The 23,522-nt window shown below is 41.6% G+C and overlaps 1 protein-coding gene and 1 pseudogene across 1 annotated transcript; one reads left to right on the forward strand and one right to left on the reverse strand.

Moving 5' to 3' along the window:
• The first annotated feature begins 1,967 nt into the window (after positions 1-1,967).
• On the forward strand, positions 1,968-19,482 carry ubxn11 (UBX domain protein 11). Its single transcript, XM_065000137.1, has 15 exons — positions 1,968-3,334; positions 3,616-3,741; positions 3,853-3,887; positions 4,380-4,502; positions 4,893-4,993; positions 7,439-7,493; positions 9,377-9,456; positions 9,649-9,772; positions 10,539-10,759; positions 11,060-11,140; positions 11,304-11,451; positions 11,766-11,869; positions 11,965-12,038; positions 12,184-12,333; positions 18,082-19,482. The coding sequence occupies exons 1-15, from the start codon at positions 3,228-3,230 to the stop codon at positions 18,221-18,223; spliced, it is 1,671 nt and encodes a 556-aa protein (XP_064856209.1). The 5' UTR covers positions 1,968-3,227; the 3' UTR covers positions 18,224-19,482.
• On the reverse strand, positions 18,712-23,188 carry LOC115141362 (centrosomal protein of 85 kDa-like; annotated as a pseudogene).
• Positions 23,189-23,522: the final 334 nt, after the last annotated feature.

Here is a 23,522-nt window from a genome sequence, read left to right on the forward strand (position 1 = left end):
TATTTCACACAGAGTCAGTCCATATAACTTATTATGTGATTTGTTATATTTGACTTAGTTTTCATCATATCCAATTACGATCTTGTCTCATCGCTGCAACTCCCCAACGGGTTCGGGAGAGGCGAAGGTCAAGTCATGCGTCCTCCGAAACATGACCCGCCAAACCGGGCTCCTTAACACCCGGCTGCTTAACCCAGAAGAATGTGTCGGAGGAAACACTGTTCAACTGACGACTGCAAGCGCCCGGACCGGTACAAGGAGTCGCTAGAGCGCGATGAGCCAAGTAAAGCCCCCCCCAGCCAAACCCTCCCCTAACCCGGACAACGCTGGGCCAATTGTGCGCTGCCCTATGGGACTCCCGGCCACTGCCGGTTGTGAAACAGGCTGGGATCGAACCCGGGTCTGCAGTGACGCCTCAGACAGATCTGCCTTAGACAGATGCACCACTCGGGAGTAGCCCCAAATGTTACTTCGAAACTAATTTAGGATTGCCTAAACGAAGGGGATAAACACTTATGTGACAATTATAGTTTAGTTAAACATTTTCTATTAATTTGTACAAATGTGTAGAATTTCCTTTTCCCTTTGACATTATGGAGTATTTTGTGTAGATCAATGGCAAAAAAATTACAATTAAATATAATTCAATCCCACTTTGTAATGCCCCCCCCCCCAAAAAAAAAAAAAAAGTTCAAGGGGGTACAGACGTTCTATAGGCATTGTATGTGTGAAAGCATTTTTGAAAACAGGTGGAGGTATTTTTTTTGTGTCTCTTCTATGTTCTGCTGTGCGTTTTCCAGCACTATCAACGTTTTGTCATTTTTCCAAGGCTTAATGCCTAGCCTATCCCGAGCCCACAATATATCATAGGCAAAGTCTGCATGTGGCTCCATCTAACAGACAGAGAAAGAAAACATCAAGAAGAGTGTAGATACACAACTTTATTTGTATATCGGTATGATTATTACAAGATCATTTGGGTTAAGTCTTTCATGGTGTTCAATCATGGAAACGGGTCAGCTAGGTCTAAAGTACCAGTAAATATAGTAGGCCTAGTCATAGAAGTTATTCTTATGTTGTTGCCACTGTTGTTGCAGAAGTTCTGCAGAGTCCTGTGCAATGAGAGCATACCAAGTGTTACAGCAGAGTTTGAAGTAAGGCAGGTGCAACCATCAGCCCCAACTACAGCAAAAACCGAAGAGTGAGGGTGCTTGCCCCCGATTGCCTACAGAGAAGAAGGAGGGGAGAGAGAGAGCAAGAGAAGGAACTGAATTTCTACACTCTTAGAAAAGGGGCTACCTAGAACCATAAAAGCTTCCTCTGCTGTCCCTGTATGATAACCCTTTTTTGGCTCTATGAAGATCAGATGTAGAACCGATGTAGAACCCAACTTACCCAACTAACCATCGTATAACCTTTGAAGAACCCTTTGGTGATTCTACCTAGAATCAAAAAGGGTTCTCTTGGACAGCCGAAGAACCCTTTATGGGTCGTTCTTGAATTGCGGTGGCATTTACATCCACGAAAAACACTTCAAAATTACAAATAGTTACCCATCATACATGAACTGTTTATCAGTCATAAAACATACTGCAGGTGCTTTATACTGCAAAACGTCATGTTTAGGCATTGTTTAAAGTACTTAGGCTAAGCAAATTGGCTTGTATCAGTAGTGACCCAGTACAACTGTAGTGACATGTTTTGGGGGGATTTAAAGCTATCAATCTATGTATTATTTTTGAATTCTATAAAGTAAACAAAAGTATTACACATCTTGTATAGCTCAATAAAAACAAAACAGGCTATTAAAATAACTATTATTTTTACAAATATAATATGTGTCCCTAAGTTTTATCCTATTGGTGTAACAACCTTGAAAATCACTCATTACAAAGATATACAAGGACCTTCCATTCCCTCCAGTTGCAAACCATTGCACTGGGAAGGTCTATATTAAAAACAATTATTAGTTAATCACACCCTTTTAGTGTCTCATACATTTGATGATTCCATTGTCATTTGGTGTGTCTAAAGAGTGTAATTTGTGTTACACCTTTTAAAGGTAGGGAAATTACAAAATGATGACACAAAAACAGTTTAGTAAATTGTTTTTAAAAGGGTTAATGGCCTTAGATTCGAGCACCTGTGTCCTCCATTTAAGAAAATCCTCAATTACCAAAATGTTGTCATTGGAGTTACCATCATTGGTGTAACTACTCCTGCTGGTGACACAAGGTTATCATAATAGTACAACATTATTAAAAGGCATTAAGCTACCATATTAGTTCATGGGAAGATGTACCCAATACATTTTTTTTTTAAAGGCCATGTTCAAATGCCATTGCATTTCAAGAACAACCCTTATTGCCGGTAGGCCTATAGACACATTAGCTCAATCTATTTGTTTAAAATATTGCAGTGCTTTGTCTGGCATTTTGGTTCCATTCACCTGAAAGACAAAGGAAATAGGACCATTTTAGACATTTCACAACAATTTAGGCTGTTGCTTAAACGTTAACACAATACCTGGAAACGAATCAGCACAGCCAAGTGCTATTGATGATATGTATACAATTCCTGACCTCTACATTGCTGAACTCTACAATTCATATGGCTAATCTCTACTTAATATTTGACTAATACTGATATTTTGGTTCTTACCTTGACCTCTGTGGTTGAAGGATGCCTCGCCTTGGCCTCTGTGAACACAGACAGCACCAGCAGGATGAAGAGAGCACAGACCAGAGCTTCGTTAATGTTGAAGAGGGTTGAGTCTCTGAACAGCAAAAGTGTATCTGTGTTTATTTCAGCTAGAAAAGGAAGGGTCTGAAAGGGGTGTGTGCACCATGACTGCATGGGCACAAGTACAGAGATCTGTTTTACAGGCATGAGCAGTGTAAAGTAACTTTAATAGGGCCTACAAGTAATTGTTTTGATATTTGGCACTAGTGGGTATTTTTGTATTCTTCATTTTTTTCTCCATATATGCCAATAGCCTATTTAATGCATTGTATTGTTCTGTTTTGTATAGCATGCATGGTATGTGTTCTGATGTAGGGCTAGGTGTGTGACAACTCTTGAAACAAAAGTAGACAAGTGTTTGGGTACATCATTCCATTTATATCAATGTTTTTGTCGATGGATGATCACAATGTATCACTTTGGCTGGTTCTTCACGGTGTGAAGGAGGGTGTATTTCATTCTGGAACCAGCAACGAGCCAATGAAATGTCACGATCCACGTTACCAATGGCAACGAACTCCAAACAATCCTCTAGATGTAAAAGAAGAGCAAGCACAATATTCCAACCTACAGAATCTAGAGTCATTCACTTGTAAGTAATTCATAAATTCCTAGCATGACAAATAAAAGTTGATTTCGTTTATTAAGCATATTAACTGAACCAAGTGTACACTTTCAGGACATTTATTTTGCGTTTTTAGCTGCTATGTGCTTGCATGTCAACCATGTCAATGTCAACCAGGTGTTTGAATATTAAATGACGAGACAGAGGCATTGATGCGAGTAACCATTCTTGTTCAGTACAAGGTGCTCATAAATAGTTTTTTTGTTAGGGTTAGGGTTTGTTGAATCACAAAATTAACTCTACACTAGTCTGCTAGCCATTTATGCATCCTATCGACCCCAAGTTTTTTATGAACGTAAGGAGATGAGCTCACCACTTTCAATGTTGAGGAAAAACCGAAGAGTGCCTCTTCCCGGGCCCATGAACCAGCAAGGGTATGTTCAAGAGAAACCAAAGTGGATCTTTTCCTAGACAATAAGTATTGAAATTAGATGGATTTCCATGTTCATTTACATTATTGATGATTGCTAATTTTTCTCAAATAGGAGAAGAGTGCCTTTCAAGGAAGATCCATTTTCAGGTATGGGATTAAGGTCTTTCAAAGACGATATTTTTCTTGAGCAGTTGGCCAGGAGGCAGAACATAATTACAAATCATTTGTAGACTGCAAATTGACCACAAGAAGATATAATATTTTACTAAATCATAATAATTTCAAACCTCGCTTAGGTTGGTATACAATCACATACTGTATCTCTCTATTGTGCATGGGAATACTTTGGAACAGATTTCCAAAATTAAAATAACTTGGAGCTGATTTGCTGGTGTTTTTACATTCTTTTACGACTAACAACAAAACATTTCAAAATAAATATCAGTTTAGTATTCTTTTTTTGCTCATAAAACTTGAATGGTCAAATAAAATCACCTACGCGGGGCCGTCAGTTGGGGAACCATGCTATAGTCTAACTATGAGATATCCAATTATTTGAAACATATACTGCCTCTGAATACAGCTCTTTAAAAAAACCTGGGGTCATTCTGGTTGTGTTTTGTCTTTTCTTTCCTTTAGAATACGAAGCTACTCTGCTGAATGATGTATCTGCTTTGAATCACCCTGCGCCTCAGGCTCAAGCCACTGATAGTGCCTGTCCTTCCAAATCAAAAGCCAAACAAAGGAAAAGCAACAGTCGTTGTATGTTTGTTTGATGTCCTTACAACTCGCCCTGTGCTGAAATATTCACAACCACTACCAACGTCACGTCACATTTCGACAACACTGGAAATCTCATGCATATGGTTGTTAGATCAGTATGTGTTGTGCATTGACCACAAAATAATGTGTCTGATTTTCCTAATACAGCACTGTGGTCACAAATGTGGGTTTCCAAAAAGCCCGTTTGGGTTTCTGATCATGTACAGTAACATTGAAACAGAGTGTTCTCAGAATCAGTCAAAAAATGTATGCGTCATTGTACCTTAAGACACTTTGGGGGGAAAAAACGTCTGCCGAGTGTCATACAGTAGCCTTTATTATACAGGTATTACGCTTCCTGATCTAGTGAACTCTGACTGAACCCTACAGGTGCACCCCCTGGTGATTTTGAGCTGATGTCCTCTATGATGCAGAGGCTGACCCTGCTGGAGACCAAGGTGAAGACCCAAGCCCTGGACATTGACCACAAGGTGAGCCAAGTACCACACACGTTCAGACAAAGAAATGACATTGTACATTACATTTGAGGTATTTAGCACACACTTATCCAGAGCGACTTCCAGTGCAATCAATGAAAAAAAACGGTAACAACGCTTCTGTGAACACTTCCAGCGAGACAGCGTTTTGGTTAGATCTGAAATTGACCTCAACCACATCAACCTCTGTGATCCTCCGCAACAACCAATCAGAAGCATGCATTTTAAAGGAAAGCTCAACCACCGAATGCTGATGAAGTTGCACGTACAGGATGCCTGTCACACAAGTATCATACATACATACACAAGTATCAGTATGTATGAACAGTAGCTAAATGGTGGCAATAAAGGTTTTCTAAACAAAAACAAAAACAAGAAATCTGCCAAATGTGTGAATGTTGCATCAGTATTCTGTGTTGGACCTTTGTTCGTTGTAGTTTGCATGACAATAGACTTATACTATAGTTATACTTATACTATAAGTGTGTGCTATAAGAGGCTTCTCATATTTTGATTGGCAAGATACCTATTATAGTTTGTATGATGAGGTAATAAGAGACCTCCTCAAGCAGCAGCATATTTTCCAAAGTTGTTACTGGCCCAACGCTCTAACCACTAGACTACCTGCCGCCACTCTAACAGTGGCAGCCACCCCTGTAACAGTGTAGCTAACTACTGCAATTACCCATTCAATGTTTCACCAAAAGAATATACAGCGTACAGTGCATTCAGAAAGTATTCAGAGCCCTTGACTTTTTCCACATTTTGTTACTTTACAGACTTTTTTTTAGAAATGTTTGCATAAGTATTCAAACCCTTTGCTATGAGTTGAGGTCAGGTGCATCCTGTTTCCATTGATCATCCTTGAGATGTTTCTACAACTTGAGTGGAGTCCACCTGTGGTAAATTCAATTGATTGGACATTATTTGGAAAGGCACACACCTGTCTATATAAGGTCTCACAGTTGACAGTGTATGTCAGAGCAAAAACCAAGTCATGAGGTCAAAGGAATTGTCTGTAGAGCTCTGAGACAGGATTGTGTTGAGGCACAAATCTGAGGAAGGGTACCAAGAAATGTCTGCAGCAATGAAGGTCCCCAAGAACACAGTGGCCTCCGTCATTCTTAAATGGAAGAAGTTTGGAACCACCAAGACTCTTCCTAGAGCTGGCCACCCGGCCAAACTGAGCAATCTGGGGAGAAGGGCGTTGGTCAGGGAGGTGACCAAGAACCCGATGAGCACTCTGACAGAGCTCCAGATTTCCTCCATTGAGATGGAAGAACCTTCCAGAAGGACAACTATCTCTGCAACACTCCACCAATCAGGCCTTTATAGTAGAGTGGCCAGACGGAAGCCACTCCTCAGTCAAAGGGACATGACAGCCGTTTGAAGTTTGCAAAAAGGCACCTAAAGGACTCTCAGACCATGAGAAACAAGGTTCTCTGGTCTGATGAATCCAAGATGGAACTCTTTGGCCTGAATTCCAAGCGTCACGTATGGAGGAAACCTGGCACCATTCCTACGGTGAAGCATGATGGTGGCAGCATCATGCTGTGGGCGCTCAGGACTGTGAGGGCTCAGGACATCAGACTGGGTCAATGGTTCACCTTCTAACAGGACAAAAACCCTAAGCACACAGCCAAGACATCGCAGGAGTGGCTTCGGGACAAGTCTCTGAATGTCCTTGAGTGGCCCAGCCAGAGCCCAAACTTGAACCCAATCGAACATCTCTGGAGAAACCTGAAAATAGCTGTGCAGCAACCTTCCCCATCCCACCTGACAGAGCTTGAGAGGATCTACAGAGAAGAATGGGAGAAACTCTCCAAAAACAGGTATGCCAAGTTTGTAGCGTCATACGCAAGAAGACTCAAGGCTGCATTCGCTGCCAAATGTGCTTCAACAAAGTACTGAGTAAAGGGTCTGAATACTTATGTAAATGTGATATTTCAGTTACATGTTTTTAATACATTTGCTACAATTTTGCTTTGTCTTTATGGGGTATTGTGTGTAGATTGAGGGGGGAAAAAGCAATTTAATACATTTTATAATAAGGCTGTAATGTAACAAAATGTGGAAAAAGTCATGGGGTCTGAATACTTTCCGAATGCACTATATATATTTTTCAACCCAGTACATTTATATGACTTTTCAGACTTAGATATAATACTTTTTTACAAGGCAGTTTTGATGTAGTGAACTACTTTTTCAAAGTAGCTTCAGTTAAACAAACTATATTTCTCTTAAGGGTAGCTTTACTGTAGCTCAACTTCTTCCAGTGTGAAGTAATTGGTAGCTTGGTAAACTATAAACAGCAGTAGTCTATACTCATCCGGCTAGTATTCTATGCATGAAGTACATGCCCAAATATTGATATATGTACAGACCAAGCTCTTGACTTGACAACATATCAATGTTTATTTTGTTATTTTCTATTTGAAGGAGAAAATAATTACAGCTCTGGAGGAGAAAATTAAGCTTCTTCAGAAGTCAACAGGTAGTTATTTCAGCCTACCATATATATCATACAGTTCTGGAACCACAGAGTTCCAGTCACAACACATGTAGGCCTAGTATGCATGTATTTATAGGAATACAGCCCCATGTAGGCCTAGTATGCATGTATTTATAGGAATACAGCCCCACCTAGGCCTAGTATGCATGTATTTATAGGAATACAGCCCCATGTAGGCCTAGTATGCATGTATTTATAGGAATACAAATCAAATCAAATCAAATTTATTTATATAGCCCTTCGTACATCAGCTGATATCTCAAAGTGCTGTACAGAAACCCAGCCTAAAACCCCAAACAGCAAGCAATGCAGGTGTAGAAGCACTACACAATACAGCCCCATGTAGGCCTAGTATGCATGTATTTATAGGAATACAGCCCCATGTAGGCCTAGTATGCATGTATTTATAGGAATACAGCCCCATGTAGGCCTAGTATGCATGTATTTATAGGAATACAGCCCCATGTAGGCCTAGTATTCATGTATTTATAGGAATACAGCCCCATGTAGGCCTAGTATTCATGTATTTATAGGAATACAGCCCCATGTAGGCCTAGTATTCATGTATTTATATATATACAGCCCCATGTAGGCCTAGTATTCATGTATTTATTGGAATACAGCCCCACGTAAGCCTAGTATTCATGTATTTATACGAATACAGACCCATGTAGGCCTAGTATTCATGTATTTATAGGAATACAGCCCCATGTAGGTCTAGTATTCATGTATTTATAGGAATACAGCCCCATGTAGGCCTAGTATTCATGTATTTATAGGAATACAGCCACATGTAGGTCTAGTATTCATGTATTTATAGGAATACAGCCCCATGTAGGCCTAGTATTCATGTATTTATAGGAATACAACCCCATGTCGCCCTAGTATTCATGTATTTATAGAAATACAGCCCCATGTAGGCCTAGTATTCATGTATTTATAGGAATACAGCCCCATGTAGGCCTAGTATTCATGTATTTATAGGAATACAGCCCCATGTAGGCCTAGTATTCATGTATTTATAGGAATACAGCCCCATGTAGGCCTAGTATTCATGTATTTATAGGAATACAGCCCCATGTAGGCCTAGTATTCATGTATTTATAGGAATACAGCCCCATGTAGGCCTAGTATTCATGTATTTATAGGAATACAGCCCCATGTAGGCCTAGTATTCATGTATTTATAGGAATACAGCCCCATGTAGGCCTAGTATTCATGTATTTATAGGAATACAGCCCCATGTAGGCCTAGTATTCATGTATTTATATGAATACAGCCCCATGTAGGCCTAGTATTCATGTATTTATATGAATACAGCCCCGTGTAGGCCTAGTATTCATGTATTTATAGGAATACAGCCCCGTGTAGGCCTAGTATTCATGTATTTATAGAAATACAGCCCCATGTAGGCCTAGTATTCATGTATTTATAGAAATACAGCCCCATGTAGGCCTAGTATTCATGTATTTATAGAAATACAGCCCCATGTAGGCCTAGTATTCATGTATTTATAGGAATACAGCCCCATGTAGGCCTAGTATTCATGTATTTATAGAAATACAGCCCCATGTAGGCCTAGTATTCATGTATTTATAGAAATACAGCCCCATGTAGGCCTAGTATTCATGTATTTATAGGAATACAGCCCCATGTAGGCCTAGTATTGATGTATTTATAGGAATACAGCCCCATGTAGGCCTAGTATTCATGTATTTATAGAAATACAGCCCCATGTAGGCCTATACAGTGTTCTCTACTTCTGTCACCACCCTCATCTCTGTTAAGTGAAAAGAAAAGATATTAAGAGTATGGAACAAGTTATGTTTGGTTAACCAAAACCATTCTGTTTCTGTGATTTTTAGAGAAAAACAGTGATAGGAGCAGAGAGGATGATCTCATAAAAACATGCCACAGGCTTCAGGGCCAGGTATCGGAGATGGAGGTAAGATCATCATCGCCATGGTAATACAACGGAGCAATGTTTTTTTTGGTCCTCAGCGAACAGTTTGGTACATTGCACAGACATAGATGGACCACAGTCATCTCTAAGTCTGTTCTAAATAGTTTAGTTCACCTCTTTAACTGATGTCACTGCAAACTTTTCTTTAAACTCAGTGGGTTTTTCCCCACTCAGCGGTTTCTGAACGACTACGGCATGATCTGGGTGGGGAGCGGAGAGGAGCGTGACACAGCCAGTCAACAGGAAGTAGAGGAAGCTGAGCAGACCCAGAGCCCCGAGAGAGGGGTGTGGCAACCAGGTAAAGGAACCAGGGAGTTATTAAGTGCTGAGCCTTATGCTGCAGATAGAAATCTAATTAACAGAGCTGCTAAGATTCCCTATTGTAACGGCGTTCGTCTGTTGAAGGAGAGTCGGACCAAAATGCAGCGTGGTGGTTACTCATGTTTTTTAATGAAGAATAGCGATACATGAAATAACTATATATAAACAAAACAACAAACGGAACGCGAAAACCTATTACAGCCTATCTGGTGAAACTACACAGAGACAGGAACAATCACCCAAAAAATACACAGTGAAACCCCGGCTACCTAAATATGGTTCCCAATCAGAGACAACGAGAATCACCTGACTCTGATTGAGAACCGCCTCAGGCAGCCAAGCCTATACTACACCCCTACTCAGCCGCAATCCCAATGCCTACAAAACCCCAATACGAAACACAACAAAATAAACCCATGTCACACCCTGGCCTGACCAAATATATAACGAAAACACAAAATACTATGACCAAGGCGTGACACCTATTCTATCCCTATATTCTTTCTACGTGATACATTTCTATCTGAACATGATGTAACAGTACACCCTCCTTAACAGGCAGCCAAGTAAAACCTAATCGAATCACATCTTCAAACGGTAACTTCCAACAGTACAAAGGAGCTGCCATTGTTTCAATGCGCCAGTTAAAGTTTCACGAGCTGTGCTCATGTGATGCCTGGATGATTTTCAAACAGAAAATCTTAATTATGCATTCACTTATTATGGTGGCCTGTCTTTTGCAGAGACCTCTGTGGCCGGGAGGAACTTCCAGATAAACTTTGACCTGGTGCTCCAGAACATCCAGCAGTTGAACATCCTGGCTGGGGAGGGAGAGTCCTACGTCAGGGTCACGTCCAGAGGGGCACAGCTGGCCCAGCAGCACCTCATTCCACTACGGCTCTACAGCAATGGCATCTTCATGTTCAATGGGCCCTTCCGCTCTTACCAGGAAGACAGCACACAGGTACAGATAGAGTCTATATAGGGAATACTCGCTATACTCCAACTGGCTAGTCAGTACATAATCTCAGCACCCAGAACCAAATCAGCTACTGTTAAGGTTATTACGAGAGAGTACAACACACACCAGGTAATGAAACAGATTAGATATTTGAACCAGGCATGATTTTTGATACATTTTCACTGAAGATTCTTTGATTTCAATGTTTCGACTCTCAGATTGTAGCAGACAGAATAAGTACAGAAAGCTCAGTTCGTATCTCAGTCCAATGTGTCTGACACCTTGCCGCTCATGACTTTGCAGCAGTGCATGCAAGACCTGATGGACGGATACTTCCCTTCTGAGCTACAGGACAGGTTTGCAGACGGGGTGCCCTTTCAGTGTGTGTGTGTGTGTGTGTGTGTGTGTGTGTGTGTGTGTGCGTGCGTGATTTGTGTGCATGCGTGAATTTCAAATGTGCTTACGGTAGGAAAACGGACTACATGGACAATGTATTTCCTGTTTGTTTTGTGGTGAGTAGTGGGACGTCCTCTTTCGGTGTACACAGGTTCACGACAGGCGAGAGGAGGAGTTCCAAGAGAGGCGACCGTGGGCGGAGTTCCCTGGGAAGGGGCAGGCTGTGGTTGGATGCACAGAGGGGGAGAAATCAACAGACAGCTTAGAACACGCCTACTGTACCGTCTCCCAGATACCCGGTCGGTCCCCTCTGTATCGCTTCAATTTGTTCCCAAAAACAAATGCTACACTTTACACTCTAGTTGAACCAACTGCAGGGGTGGAATCTCAATTGTATTTTTTGGGATTCCTCGAGTCCTCTCTCCTCGCCTCCTCCTGAACATGCATGAGATGGGGAGAAACCTTGGATCTTCTTTGGGGAGGCGAGGAGAGGACACAAGGAATCAATGAAATAATTGAATTTCATATTTGAAGTTGGTTTAACTATATGTATATCACTTGAGATTCACCCCAAGCCTCTTTTGCTCTGACTTGAACATTGACTTACCCACAGGCAGAAAACTGACAATGGACCAATTCCTGAACAGGCTGCCCAAGGTGGTGGTGAAGGCTGGTAGAGTGATTGACATCAGGGACTCCGTGAAAGCCAGTCTACAGGTGAGACTGAGATCTGTTGCATGTTTCAGCATATACCTGTAGATGATGGACACGCGTATACTATATGCTAGTAAATGCCTGTGTCTTGTGTTTAGGGCTCTTCTGATGCTTCAAACAGCCATGCTGTGACCCTCATAGACACACCAGAGCTACAGGCTATGAAAGAGAGGTATGCAGGTGTCTAGAAGTATTCACAATACCTTCACTTCCACCACTAGGGGGCCTTGCGGGACCTTGTGACAGAGGAGACCCTGAAAGAGGGACACACATTTGCTAATGTGGATTATGAACCTGTTCTCTCTACTCTAACTCAGGTTGGAGTTGCATGAGACTGATCCCCATAACTCAGTCCGTGATGTCACCACACTGAGGGTGAAGTCAGAGGATGGCGAGCACACCTACATCATGAAGATGCGTTTCTCAGAGACCATAGGTCATCTGCGCCAGTATCTGGACAAGCACAGGTGGGTTGGGAGCCACAAAATGCTGTGCAGAGTATTTTGCCCAGGAAGTCCATCACGTTCACAGTACTTCATCTCAGTCACAGTGACTTTTGGGTCATGTTAATCTCGGACGCCCAGAACTAAAATCTTGCATTCCGCAAAAATGGAAGAGGCAAATGGAAGGGGGAGAAAGTAAGGAACTTGTATGTCGATCCTGCATTAAATAAAAAAAGTATACCAGTTTAATTTAAGGACCCAAAAATTGACAGCTGTGCCATACAGATTGCAAAATAATTGGGAAGAGATTTTCGATGTACCAATTCCATGGCACATGGTTTATGAACTGATACACAAAATAACACCAGATTCAAAACGTATTTTAAATTGAAATTATACAAAATTCTTGCAACAATAGAATGTTATGTACAGTGCCTTCGGAAAGTATTCAGACCCCTTGACTTTTTCCACATGGGATAATACATAAAAAATCCTCTGCAATCTACACACCATAATGACAGAGCGAAAATAGGTTTTTGAAAATGTATTAAAAATAAAAAACATACCTTATTTACGTAAGTATTCACAGACTCTTTGCTATAAGAATCGAAATTGAGCTGAGGTGCATCCTGTTTCCATTGATCACCCTTGAGATGTTTCTAGAACTTGATTGGGCATGATGGGGAAAGGCACACACCTGTCTACACTACCGGTCAAAAGTTTTAGAACACCTCCACACATTCCAGTGTTTTCTTAATTTTTTAAAACTAATTTCTACGTTGTAGAATAATAATGAATACATTGAAACTATGAAATAACACACATGGAATCATGTAGTAACCAAAAAAAAGTGTTAAACAAATCAAAATATTTGTATATATTGGAGATTCTTCCAAGTAGCCACCCTTTGCCTTGATGACAGCTCTTGGCAATCTCAACCAGCTTCACCTAGAATAATTTTCCAACCATCTTGAAGGAGTTCCCACATATGCTTAGCACTTGTTGACTGCTTTTCCTTCACTCTGCAGTCCGACTCATCCCAAACCATCTCAATTTGGTTGAGGTCGGGTGATTGTGGAGGCCAGGTCATTTGATGCAGCACTCCATCACTCTCCTTCTTGGTAAAATAATCCTTTCACAGCCTGGAGGTGTGTTGGGTCATCGTCCTGTTGAAAAACAGATCATAGACCCAAACCAGATGGGATGGCGTATCACTGCAGAATGCTGTGGTAGCCATGCTGGTTAAGTGTGCATTGAATTCTAAATAAATCACAGACAGTGTCACCAGTAAAGCACCCCCACATCATTAACACCTCCTCCTCCAAGCTTTACGGTGGGAAATACACATGCAGAGATCATCCGTTCACCCACACAGCATCTCACAAAGACACCGTGCTTGGAACCAAAAATCTCCAATTTGGGGTCCAGACCAAAGGACAGGTTTCCACCGGTCTAGTGTCAAGCAAGTCTCTTCTTCTTATTGGTGTCCTTTAGGAGTGGTTTCTTTGCAGTAATTTGACCATGAAGGCCTGATTCACACAGTTTCACCTGAACAGTTGATGTTGAGATGTGTCTGTTACTTGAACTCTGTGATGCATTTATTTAGTCTGCAATTTCTGAGGCTGGTAACTCTAATGAACTTATCCTCTGGAGCAGAGGTAACTCTGGGTCTTCTTTTCCTGTGTCACGTTCTGACCATAGTTCTTTTGTGTTTTCCTTGTTTTAGTGTTGGTCAGGATGTGAGCTGGGTGGGCATTCTATGTTGGATGTCTAGTTTGTCTGTTTCTGTGTTTGGCCTGATATGGTTCTCAATCAGAGGCAGGTGTTAGTCGTTGTCTCTGATTGGGAACCATATTTAGGCAGCCTGTTTTGTCATTGTGGGTGATTGTCTATGTTAGTTGCTTGTGTCAGCACAGTTCTTATGATAGCTTCACAGTCGTTTATTGTTTTTGTAGTTTACTTCGTCATCTATTAAATTATGCATTCACACCACACCACGCTACGCTTTGGTCCGCTTCTTACGACGATTGTGACATCCTGTGGCGGTCCTCATGACAGCCAGTTTCATCATAGTGCTTGATGGTTTTTGCGACTGCACTTGAAGAAATGTTCAAATTTCTTGAAATGTTCTCTTTTGACTGATTGTCATGTCTTAAAGGAATGATGGAATGTCATTTCTCTTTGCTTATTTGAGCTGTCCTTGCCATAATATGGACTTGGTCTTTTACCAAATAGGGCTATCTTCTGTGCACCCCCCTACCTCGTCACAACTGATTGGCTCAAACGCATTAAGAAGGAAAGAAATTCCACAAATGAACTTTTAAGGCACACCTGCTAACTGAAATGGATTCCAGGTGACTACCACATGAAGCTGCTTTAGAGAATGCCAAGAGTGTGCAAAGCTAACATCAGCTGACATAAAGGGTGGCAATTTGAAGAATATATTTGGATTTGTTTAACACTATTTTGGTTACTACATGATTCCATGTGTGTTATTTCATAGTTTTGTTGTCTTCACTATTCTACAATGTAGAAAATAGTAAAAATAAAGAAGAACCCTTGAAATGAGTAGGTGTCCAAACTTTTGACTGTTACTGTATAGCAAATAGAAATCAAAACTGGATGGTCTTCAGAGATAATGAGAGGGGTTGAGGGGAGCTAAAGGATGGTACTAAAAACAAACAATAACTTAAGGAAAATATACTGTGTCTGTAAAATGTATATAGTATGTACAGTGCCTTTGGAAAGTATTCATACCCCTTGAGTTTTCCCACATTTTGTTAGGTTACGGCCTTATTCTAAAACGGATTGATTTTGTTGTCCCTCAATCTGTACACAATACCCCATAATGAAAAAGCAAAAACGGGATAAAAAACCCAGTTGAATTTAAAAATAAAATAAAATTAGATTATCACATTTACATAAGTATTCAGACCCTTAGTACTTTGTTGAAGCATCTTTGGCAGCGATTACAGCCTTGAGTCTTCTTGGGTATGACGCTACAAGCTTGGCTCACCTGTATTTGGGGAGTTTCTCCCATTCTTCTCTGCAGATCCTCTCAAGCTCTGTCAGGTTGAATGGGGACCGTTGCTGCACAGCTATTTTTAGGTCTCAAGAGATGTTCGATCGTGTTCAAGTCCGGGCTCTGGCAGGACCACTCAAGGACATTCAGAGACTTGTCCCGAAGCCACTCCTGTGTTGTCTTGGCTGTGGGCTTAGGGTCGTTGTCCTGTTGGAAGGTGAACCTTTTCCCCAGTCTGAGGTCCTGAGGTCTCTGGAGCAGGTTTTCATCAAGGATATATCTGTACTTTGCCCCATACATCTTTGCCTCGATCCTGACTATTCTCCCAGTCCCTGCCGCTGATAAACATCCCCACAGCATGATGCTGCCACCACCATGCTTCACCGTAGAGATGGTGCCATGTATCCTCGAAGTGATGCTTGGCATTCAGGCCAAAGAGTTGAATCTTGGTTTCATCAGACCAGAGAATCTTGTTTCTCGTAGTCTGAGAGTCTTTAGGTGCCTTTTACAAACTCCAAGTGTGCTGTCGTGTGCCTTTTACTGAAGAGTGGCTTCAGTCTGGCCACTCTACCATAAAGGCCTGATTGGTGGAGTGCTGCAGAGATGGTTTTCCTTCTGGAAGGTTCTCCCATCTCCACAGAGGAATTCTTGAGCTCTGTCAGACTGACCATTAGGTTCGAAGTCACCTCCCTGACCAACGCCCTTCTCCCCGATTGCTCAGTTCGGCCTGGGCGGCAGGCTCTAGGGAGAGTCTTGGTGGTTCCAAACTTGTTCAATTTAAGAATGATGGAGGCCTCTGTGTTCTTGGGGACCTTCAATGCTGCAGAAATGTTTTGGTACCCTTCCCCAGATCTGTGCCTCGACACAATCCGGTCTCGGAGCTCTACGGACAATTCCTTAGACCTCATGGCTTGGTTTTTGCTGAAATGCACTGTCAACTGTGGGACCTTATATAGACAGGTGTGTGCCTTTCCAAACCATGTCCAACCAAATGAATTTACCACAGGTGGACTCCAAACAAGTTGGAGAAACATCAAGGATGATCAATGGAAACAGGATGCACCGGAGCTCAATTTCGAGTCTCATAAAGAACTTTCTTCTGAAACTCGTCAGTCTATTATTTTTCTGAATACTTATTTCCGTAAGTATTCATAACAAGAATAGACTGACGAGTTTCAGAAGAAAGTTATTTGTTTCTGGCCATTTTGAGCCTGTAATCGAACCCACAAATGCTGATACAGGAGTGGTGGTTGCTGATAATGGGCCTCCATATCCTATATAGATATTCCATTAAAACAAATCAGCTGTTTCTAGCTACAAAAGTCATTTACCACATTAATGTCTACACTGTATTTCTGATCAATTTGATGTTATTTTAAATGGACAAAAAAATTGGGATTTTCTTTAAAAAACAAGGACAATTCTAAGTGACCCCAAACTTTAACGGTAGTATATATATATATTTATGTATAAATAAAAGGGTAACATATACAGTACCAGTCAGAAGTTGACACTTACTCATTCAAGGGTTTTTCTTTATTTTTACTATTTTCTACATTGTAGAATAATAGTGAAGACATCAAAACTATGAAATAACACACATGGAAAAATGTAGCAACCAAAAAAAAGTGTTAAACAAAACAAAATATATTTTAGGTTCTTCAAAGTAGCCACACTGCCTTGACAGATTTACACTCTTGGCATTCTCTAAACCATGAGGTCGTCACCTGGAATGCATTTAAATTAACAAGTGTGCCTTGTTAAGTTAATTTATTGAATTTCTTTTGAGCCAATCAATTGTGTTGTGACAAGGTGGGGGGATGGGGGGGGTATACATAAAAGTCTGATTTATTTAGAATTCAAGGCACACTTAACCATCATGGCTACCACAGCATTCTGCAAGAATACACCATCCCATCTGGTTCGCGCTTGGTGGACTTGTTTTTCAACAGGACAATGGCCCAACACACCTCCAGGCTGTGTAAGGGATATTTGACCAAGGAGAGTGATGCATCAGATGACCTGGTCTCCACAATCACCCGACCTCAACCCAATTGAGATGGTTTGGGATGAGTTGGACAGCAGAGTGAAGGATAAGCAGCCAACAAGTGCTCAGCATATGTGGGAACTCCTTGAAGACTGTTGGAAAAGTATTTCAGGTGAAGCTGGTTGAGAGAATGCCAAGTGTGTGCAAAGCTATCAAAGCAAAGGGTACTTTAAAGAATTTAAAATATATTTTGATGTTTAACACTTTTTCGGTTACTACATGATTCCATGTGTTATTTCATAGTTTAGATGACTTCACTATTATTCTACAATGGAAAAAAATAAAGAAAAACCCTTGAATGAGTAGGCGTCAACTTTTGACTGATACTGTATTTATTTAAGACAATATGGGGAAATGCAGACAATGACATTGTGGCTTCGATCAATTTATTTGCAATATTAAAGCTGATCCACCCCCTACATTTAAAAAAATATATATATATATACACACACACACACACACATCTGGCATAATTGCGTCAGATGCTTGATTAAAATCTCAGGGGAGATGTGCTTGAAAAATGTACTAACGAGGCTAGCGAAGTATCCACTCCTCTAAATGGGAATCTCGATTAGTCCAAATCATCAGTGACAAAGATTCTGTGTGGCAGAACAAAGTCGCATCCCAGTCTGTTTGACATGTTATGAAAGCCCTGTCCTGTGCTATTCCATCACTATCAATTCTCTCTTCCTCACAATTTCAGATGGACAGATGCCACAGCGTATGATATCATCAGTGCGTTCCCACAGCGCTGGTACAGTGAGGACTCTCAGACACTCCTCTCCTGTGGGCTCACTCCCAATGCTGCTCTGCTGCTTAGGCCTAGGCCAGGCCCTCGTCAATGACAGAGCAACAAATCACCCTGTCACTCTCCTCATGGTTATAAAATACTGTATTTACTTTCATAAGCATGTATATTCAGATCTGATAGGGATGTGACACTAGGGGGTGCCAACACTTACAGAACAATCCTTTTCATGATCATCATGACATGGGAAAATCCTCATTTCCATAGGGACACTTGCATAATTATTGATGTAGATAATTCACCTTGAACCATGACCGCTTAAAAAAAAAAGAAAGGTAGAGTTAAGCGAAATAACATTGCATGAGCAAGATGCAAAGACTCGCTCTCACACACACAGTATTTGTACATGGGCATGGGTTCGCTTCATACTCTTAGGGACCAAAACAGCAGAGACGTTTAGCCTGGCGCGCCAATGATCTTAGTTGTTGCGGAGAATTGGCCCACTATGCATTTACGTCATATCGCTGACTCTACCTTTAAAATGTAAGGATTTGAATCAAAGAAAATTACAAGATCAAAGCCAACTTATTGAAAACAAACTTTATTTCTAAAATGTGTAAATACAATTAAGGATAAAAAAATATATTCAATATAAACATTTACATTTTTGAAAAATATTTGACATAAGGCGAGTTTGTCTAACTTTGTTAAAGCTCAAATGAGAACTCACATTAGACTCATCTAGACAATGTTAGACATCCAAATGTCCCAACTTAGTGCCATGATGTTCGTCAACTGAAGGAAAGCATTTGACGTGACGTTCCATCAATAAATCAAACCACTGTTTTTTTTTGCTCTTCGAACACAAACAAACTAGATGAAAGTTAGTGTTTAGTCATGTCGCACATTTCTGTTTGCATGGCAAAATACTGGCATCCATTAGTTAAGTTATTAACTTGGAACCAAAACATTTCTTGCTATTAGATGGAAATAAAATAATATTATCAACACAGATGGCAGAGACATTTTGCTAGTACAGATATGGGCACCAAAGTGAACACAGTGTATCAGGACAAAGTAGGCACAGGGACTCACCTGTTAAATTACAGTATGTTGCTCTGTAAGACAGACCCTTACCAACAAACCAGTACCACAAATAGTGTTAAGGAGTGTGTAAAATGGCTTCAGTCCTCATTGCCATGGACCGTTATCCCCTAAACCTAGCTGTGACGGAGATATCTTCTTCTTAGAGGACAACCCACAAAGAAATGTTTCAGGAATGTATTGAGTTGCTCTGTTGGCTTGAAACATTAAAATAAGTAAAGTTTTGAGAAATAAAGCCACTAGCAAATTTTACTGGTGACGACAGCAAAAGTGCAGAACCTTAACAGTTTTGATCTACAGATTGATCATCAAAGCAAACCCACTACCTGAGAGAGATATCTGCAAACATGAATTTTTTTAAACTGTGCTATTGTACAGATGGGACAGATGTCTCTGAACAATATCTCAGTTATACTGCTGACAGAATGTCTTTTCAGTATTAGCCCTACCACTGTTAACAGCCACCCACACGCCAGACTTCAATGCTACAAATGTACCATTTCTATAATGGTGGGTTAGTAACATTCCCTGTTGAATCACTCAAAAAACACAATTAAATATTTTCAGTTGATTGTCAACCACATCCAACATTATTTCCCCAGAGGGAAGATAACACAACCCCATCTATGTGTGTCATAAAAAGAGCGGAGGGTATCTTTGACAACAAAGACAAACGTATCAGTAAAACATTTATAAAAACAAAAAAACACTGGTTTGAGAACAGTTCTTCCACCGTAACCCTTTGACTGAAATGCATGACCCCGATCAAGGATTCCTTCCCCAAAGGGCCAACATGAGATTCCAGTTCATACTCAATGAAGAGAGTAGAAGAAGCAAGGCCAATATGGAAGCCTTACCCCATTAGGCTGATGGTTCAGTCTGTTCTAGCAGCTGGGGCTACTGGGTAATGCAGTTCTCTCCCATGTCCTGGGCGTAGCGGTCTGAGACGGTGGTGCGGAGCTCCTCCACATCACGACGCAGCCGCTGGGCTTCAGTCAACATCCTCTGGAGGACCTCAGGACTCAGCCAGTCCTCCTCCTGCTCTGCCATGGGAGGGGAGCTGGGAAGAAGAAGAAACGGTTACTACACACTATGAAAGTGACTTATTTTTTCTCTCAGAATGTAGACTGTTCGTTTTTGAACGGTCTTCAATTGGCAAAAATGTAGCGCAAATGGTTTTCAGCACAAAGACATAAGGCATCTGGCAGATGTAAATTCATCCTAAAAAACACAAATATAAGTGTGTATAATATATAACACACACACACACACACCTTAAATCACCAAACATTTTCAGGATTAGGTGACAGGACCTGGAAGTATGACGACAACGTATTACAACACTTGAAAAACCATGTTACACATGTATATAGCTGGAAGTATTCTGTGGCTGCAACACTTACATTGATCAAACATTCATCTTTGACTTTTACCATCGCTCAAGCTACAACTGATTAGAAGCGTTTCAGGTTTAAGTGAAAAATAGCATCAGCCTTTTACGTTCTTCTTTAAATGCTACTAAACCTGTCGCGGCGCGGTGGTCAACACTCACAGGAAACGCCAAGCAGCAGCGAGAGGTTGGGGTCTCGGCCCTGTGACCGCTGGGTCAGGACGTTGCAGAGGGAGCGCAGGTCGCAGAGGCATGAGGCCATCTCAACGTGGAGACACTGGGTGAGGCGGGCCCCGGCCTGCCGCATCGAGGACGACGTCTGGTCCAGGTTCACCTTCTCCGAGTCCTCCAGACGCTCATGGAGGGTCAGGTTCTGCTCCGTTAGTTCCTGGTTCTGAGCCGACAGCTGGGAATACGCAGAAAACACACCGTTAGGAATGACAGAAATAGGCAACATATTCAACTCAAAGTTCTTCCTACACCTAAAATAGTTGGGTGCTGGAGATACAACTTATTTTACAGCTTGTAAAATAAAATGGACAGTTACAGCACTCCAAAGGATCAATTTCAATACTTATGTGCATGCTTAATGAACAAGTATTGAAATTTAACCTGTTTTCCAGTTCATCATTTTATGCATTAGGACAGAACATGAGCTCTGGACGTTCTCAAGACAATTCCACTCAGAACATGGAACAGAGCATTATTTCCAGTAGTGGTGTAATCCTGTCCTACCATCTCACCTCCTTCATGGCTGTGCGGAGCAAACCCTGCTCTTTAGAACAAACCTCCTCTCTCAGAGCATGGGAGCTGCTCTCCTCCTGAGACACCTGCTCCTCCAGGGTCTACACACACACACACACACACGAGGTTGGATATGGGTTAGGCATGGCTTGTAAGACCATATAGGTTACTAATAGAGATATCATCCAAGGTGTAAACAGATTCAATTCGTATCACGTACTACGATCTGGGTGCCCCGTTTCGTCGTCATCCTCAGCTGCTTCTCTATGACCCGGAGAAAGAGAGAATGGAACGTTTTAGAACCAGCACTAGACGACAACCACAAAAAGCAGCACAACATTTCAGAATGTAATGCACCGGTGAAATGTCAAATGTAAAAGCTGAAGTAGGCCAAGAAAGAAGGAACAAGATGAAAAGACTGGCCTTTTTAAGTCTCTGCTGTTCCTCTCTCAGGCTGCTGTTCTCCCTTCGGTGTTTCTCCACATCCAGGGAGGGTAACCTTGCCCCGTCCTCCAGGCCCTCCTGCACCCACTCTTGTAAACTGACACACACAAAACTAATGACCAAAACAGGTCATTATACAAACAATGTAGGTTATATGAGTATGCATTCATGTTAAAATGAGTATGTGTGTACAGTCGTGGCCAAACGTTTTGAGAATGACACAAATATTAATTTCCAAAGTGTGCTGCTTCAGTGTCTGTTTGAGGTTGTGGACAGGTGTATTTTATACTGAGTTCAAACAGGTGCCATTAATACAGGTAACGAGTGGAGGACAGAGGAGCCTCTTAAAGAAGAAGTTACAGGTCTGTGAGAGCCAGAAATCTTGCTTGTTTGTAGGTGACCAAATACTTATTTTCCACCATAATTTGCAAATAAATTCATAAAAATCCTACAATGTGATTTTCTGGATTTTCTTTTCCTCATTTGTCTGTCATAGTTGAAGTGTACCTATGATGAAAATTACAGGCCTCTCTCATCTTTTTAAGTGGGAGAACTTGCACAATTGGTGACTGACTAAATACTTTTTTGCCCCACTGTAGGTGTGTGTAATGCGGTCTGTGCCGGGTTTTGACCTGTTTGCTCGCTCTGGCCCTGGTAGTCCTCCATTGTGGGCAGGTCAGCGAGGTAGCGCTCCAGAGTCTAGATGCGCTGCTGCTTCTCTCGGTTCTGCTCTGCCTCCTTCTGGCACTTCTTCTTCAGGCTGTTGATGTGCTTGTCCCGGCTGCGAATCTACACACACAACGTCAAGTACGGAATAGCGGTCACTTTAAAAAAAAAAAAAAGAACATTTCCCGATTTAACAGTCGCAGAGAGAAAACAGCAAGCTGCTGTGGATTTCTCCTTTTCGTTCACATCGACTGCTCTGAAATTGATATGGTAGGAAGGGGTCAGGTACCCTAGCGGTTAAGAGTGTTGGACCAGTAACCTGGGTAAGAGCGTCTGCTGAATGACTTAAATATAAGTCCGGCGTGTCACACATACCTTGAGATTTTGGGCTTATCTGACGACAGCATTGCGATTAGGCCAATAAACATGATAATCACTTCATACACCTGGTAATTGTTTTCCGACTCTCTGAATGTCTGGCATCTCTGGAACTAAGGCATTTCAAATTGATATTCACTGAGGCCGATCTGAACAAAAAGCTAACTTTTATAACACATTTAACATGTGAGCTAGTCAGCCATCGGCAGTTTAACTAACATTACTCACCACCGTGAACATAGAGAACAGTGTGTACGGCTGTGTGGGGTGGTGTTTCTGAACTGAGCTATACGACATGTTGCATAATAAGCATGGGTGTTGTGGTAGTACACGTCAGGAAGTCAGAGCAGGGGGGGGGAACGTTCTCACCTTCTGTGCTGTCAGATGGGGTGGCGCCTAGCCCCGTGTCCCCACTGTCCGCTGTCTCAGGCCGGCGGCTCTGGAACTTCCCAGACATAGCTGGCGTCTGCCACTCCATGTCAGGAAACCCAGCTGAAATGCATACATGATGTGTGAAAAGCACAACCAACATCCACAAGGTGACACTAATAGCGCCCCCCCCCCCATTTTGACGAGGCTAAAGGCGCCCGCACAGCTACATAGGTTCTGTTTGCTCCAAGAAGAACTTGGTTAGGCGAAGCGACAGTGTGTTCTCATACTCCCTAAAGAC

Source organism: Oncorhynchus nerka, linkage group LG14 (genome assembly GCF_034236695.1).
Source record: "Oncorhynchus nerka isolate Pitt River linkage group LG14, Oner_Uvic_2.0, whole genome shotgun sequence".
NCBI lineage: Eukaryota > Metazoa > Chordata > Actinopteri > Salmoniformes > Salmonidae > Oncorhynchus > Oncorhynchus nerka.

Coding starts and splice junctions, on each gene's coding strand:
- ubxn11 (XM_065000137.1), top strand. CDS start 3,228: ATGTCACGATCCACGTTACCAATGGCAACGAACTCCAAACAATCCTCT. Junction 3,335..3,615: donor GAATCTAGAGTCATTCACTT/GTAAGTAATTCA, acceptor ACTCTACACTAG/TCTGCTAGCCATTTATGCAT. Junction 11,870..11,964: donor CCGTGAAAGCCAGTCTACAG/GTGAGACTGAGA, acceptor TCTTGTGTTTAG/GGCTCTTCTGATGCTTCAAA.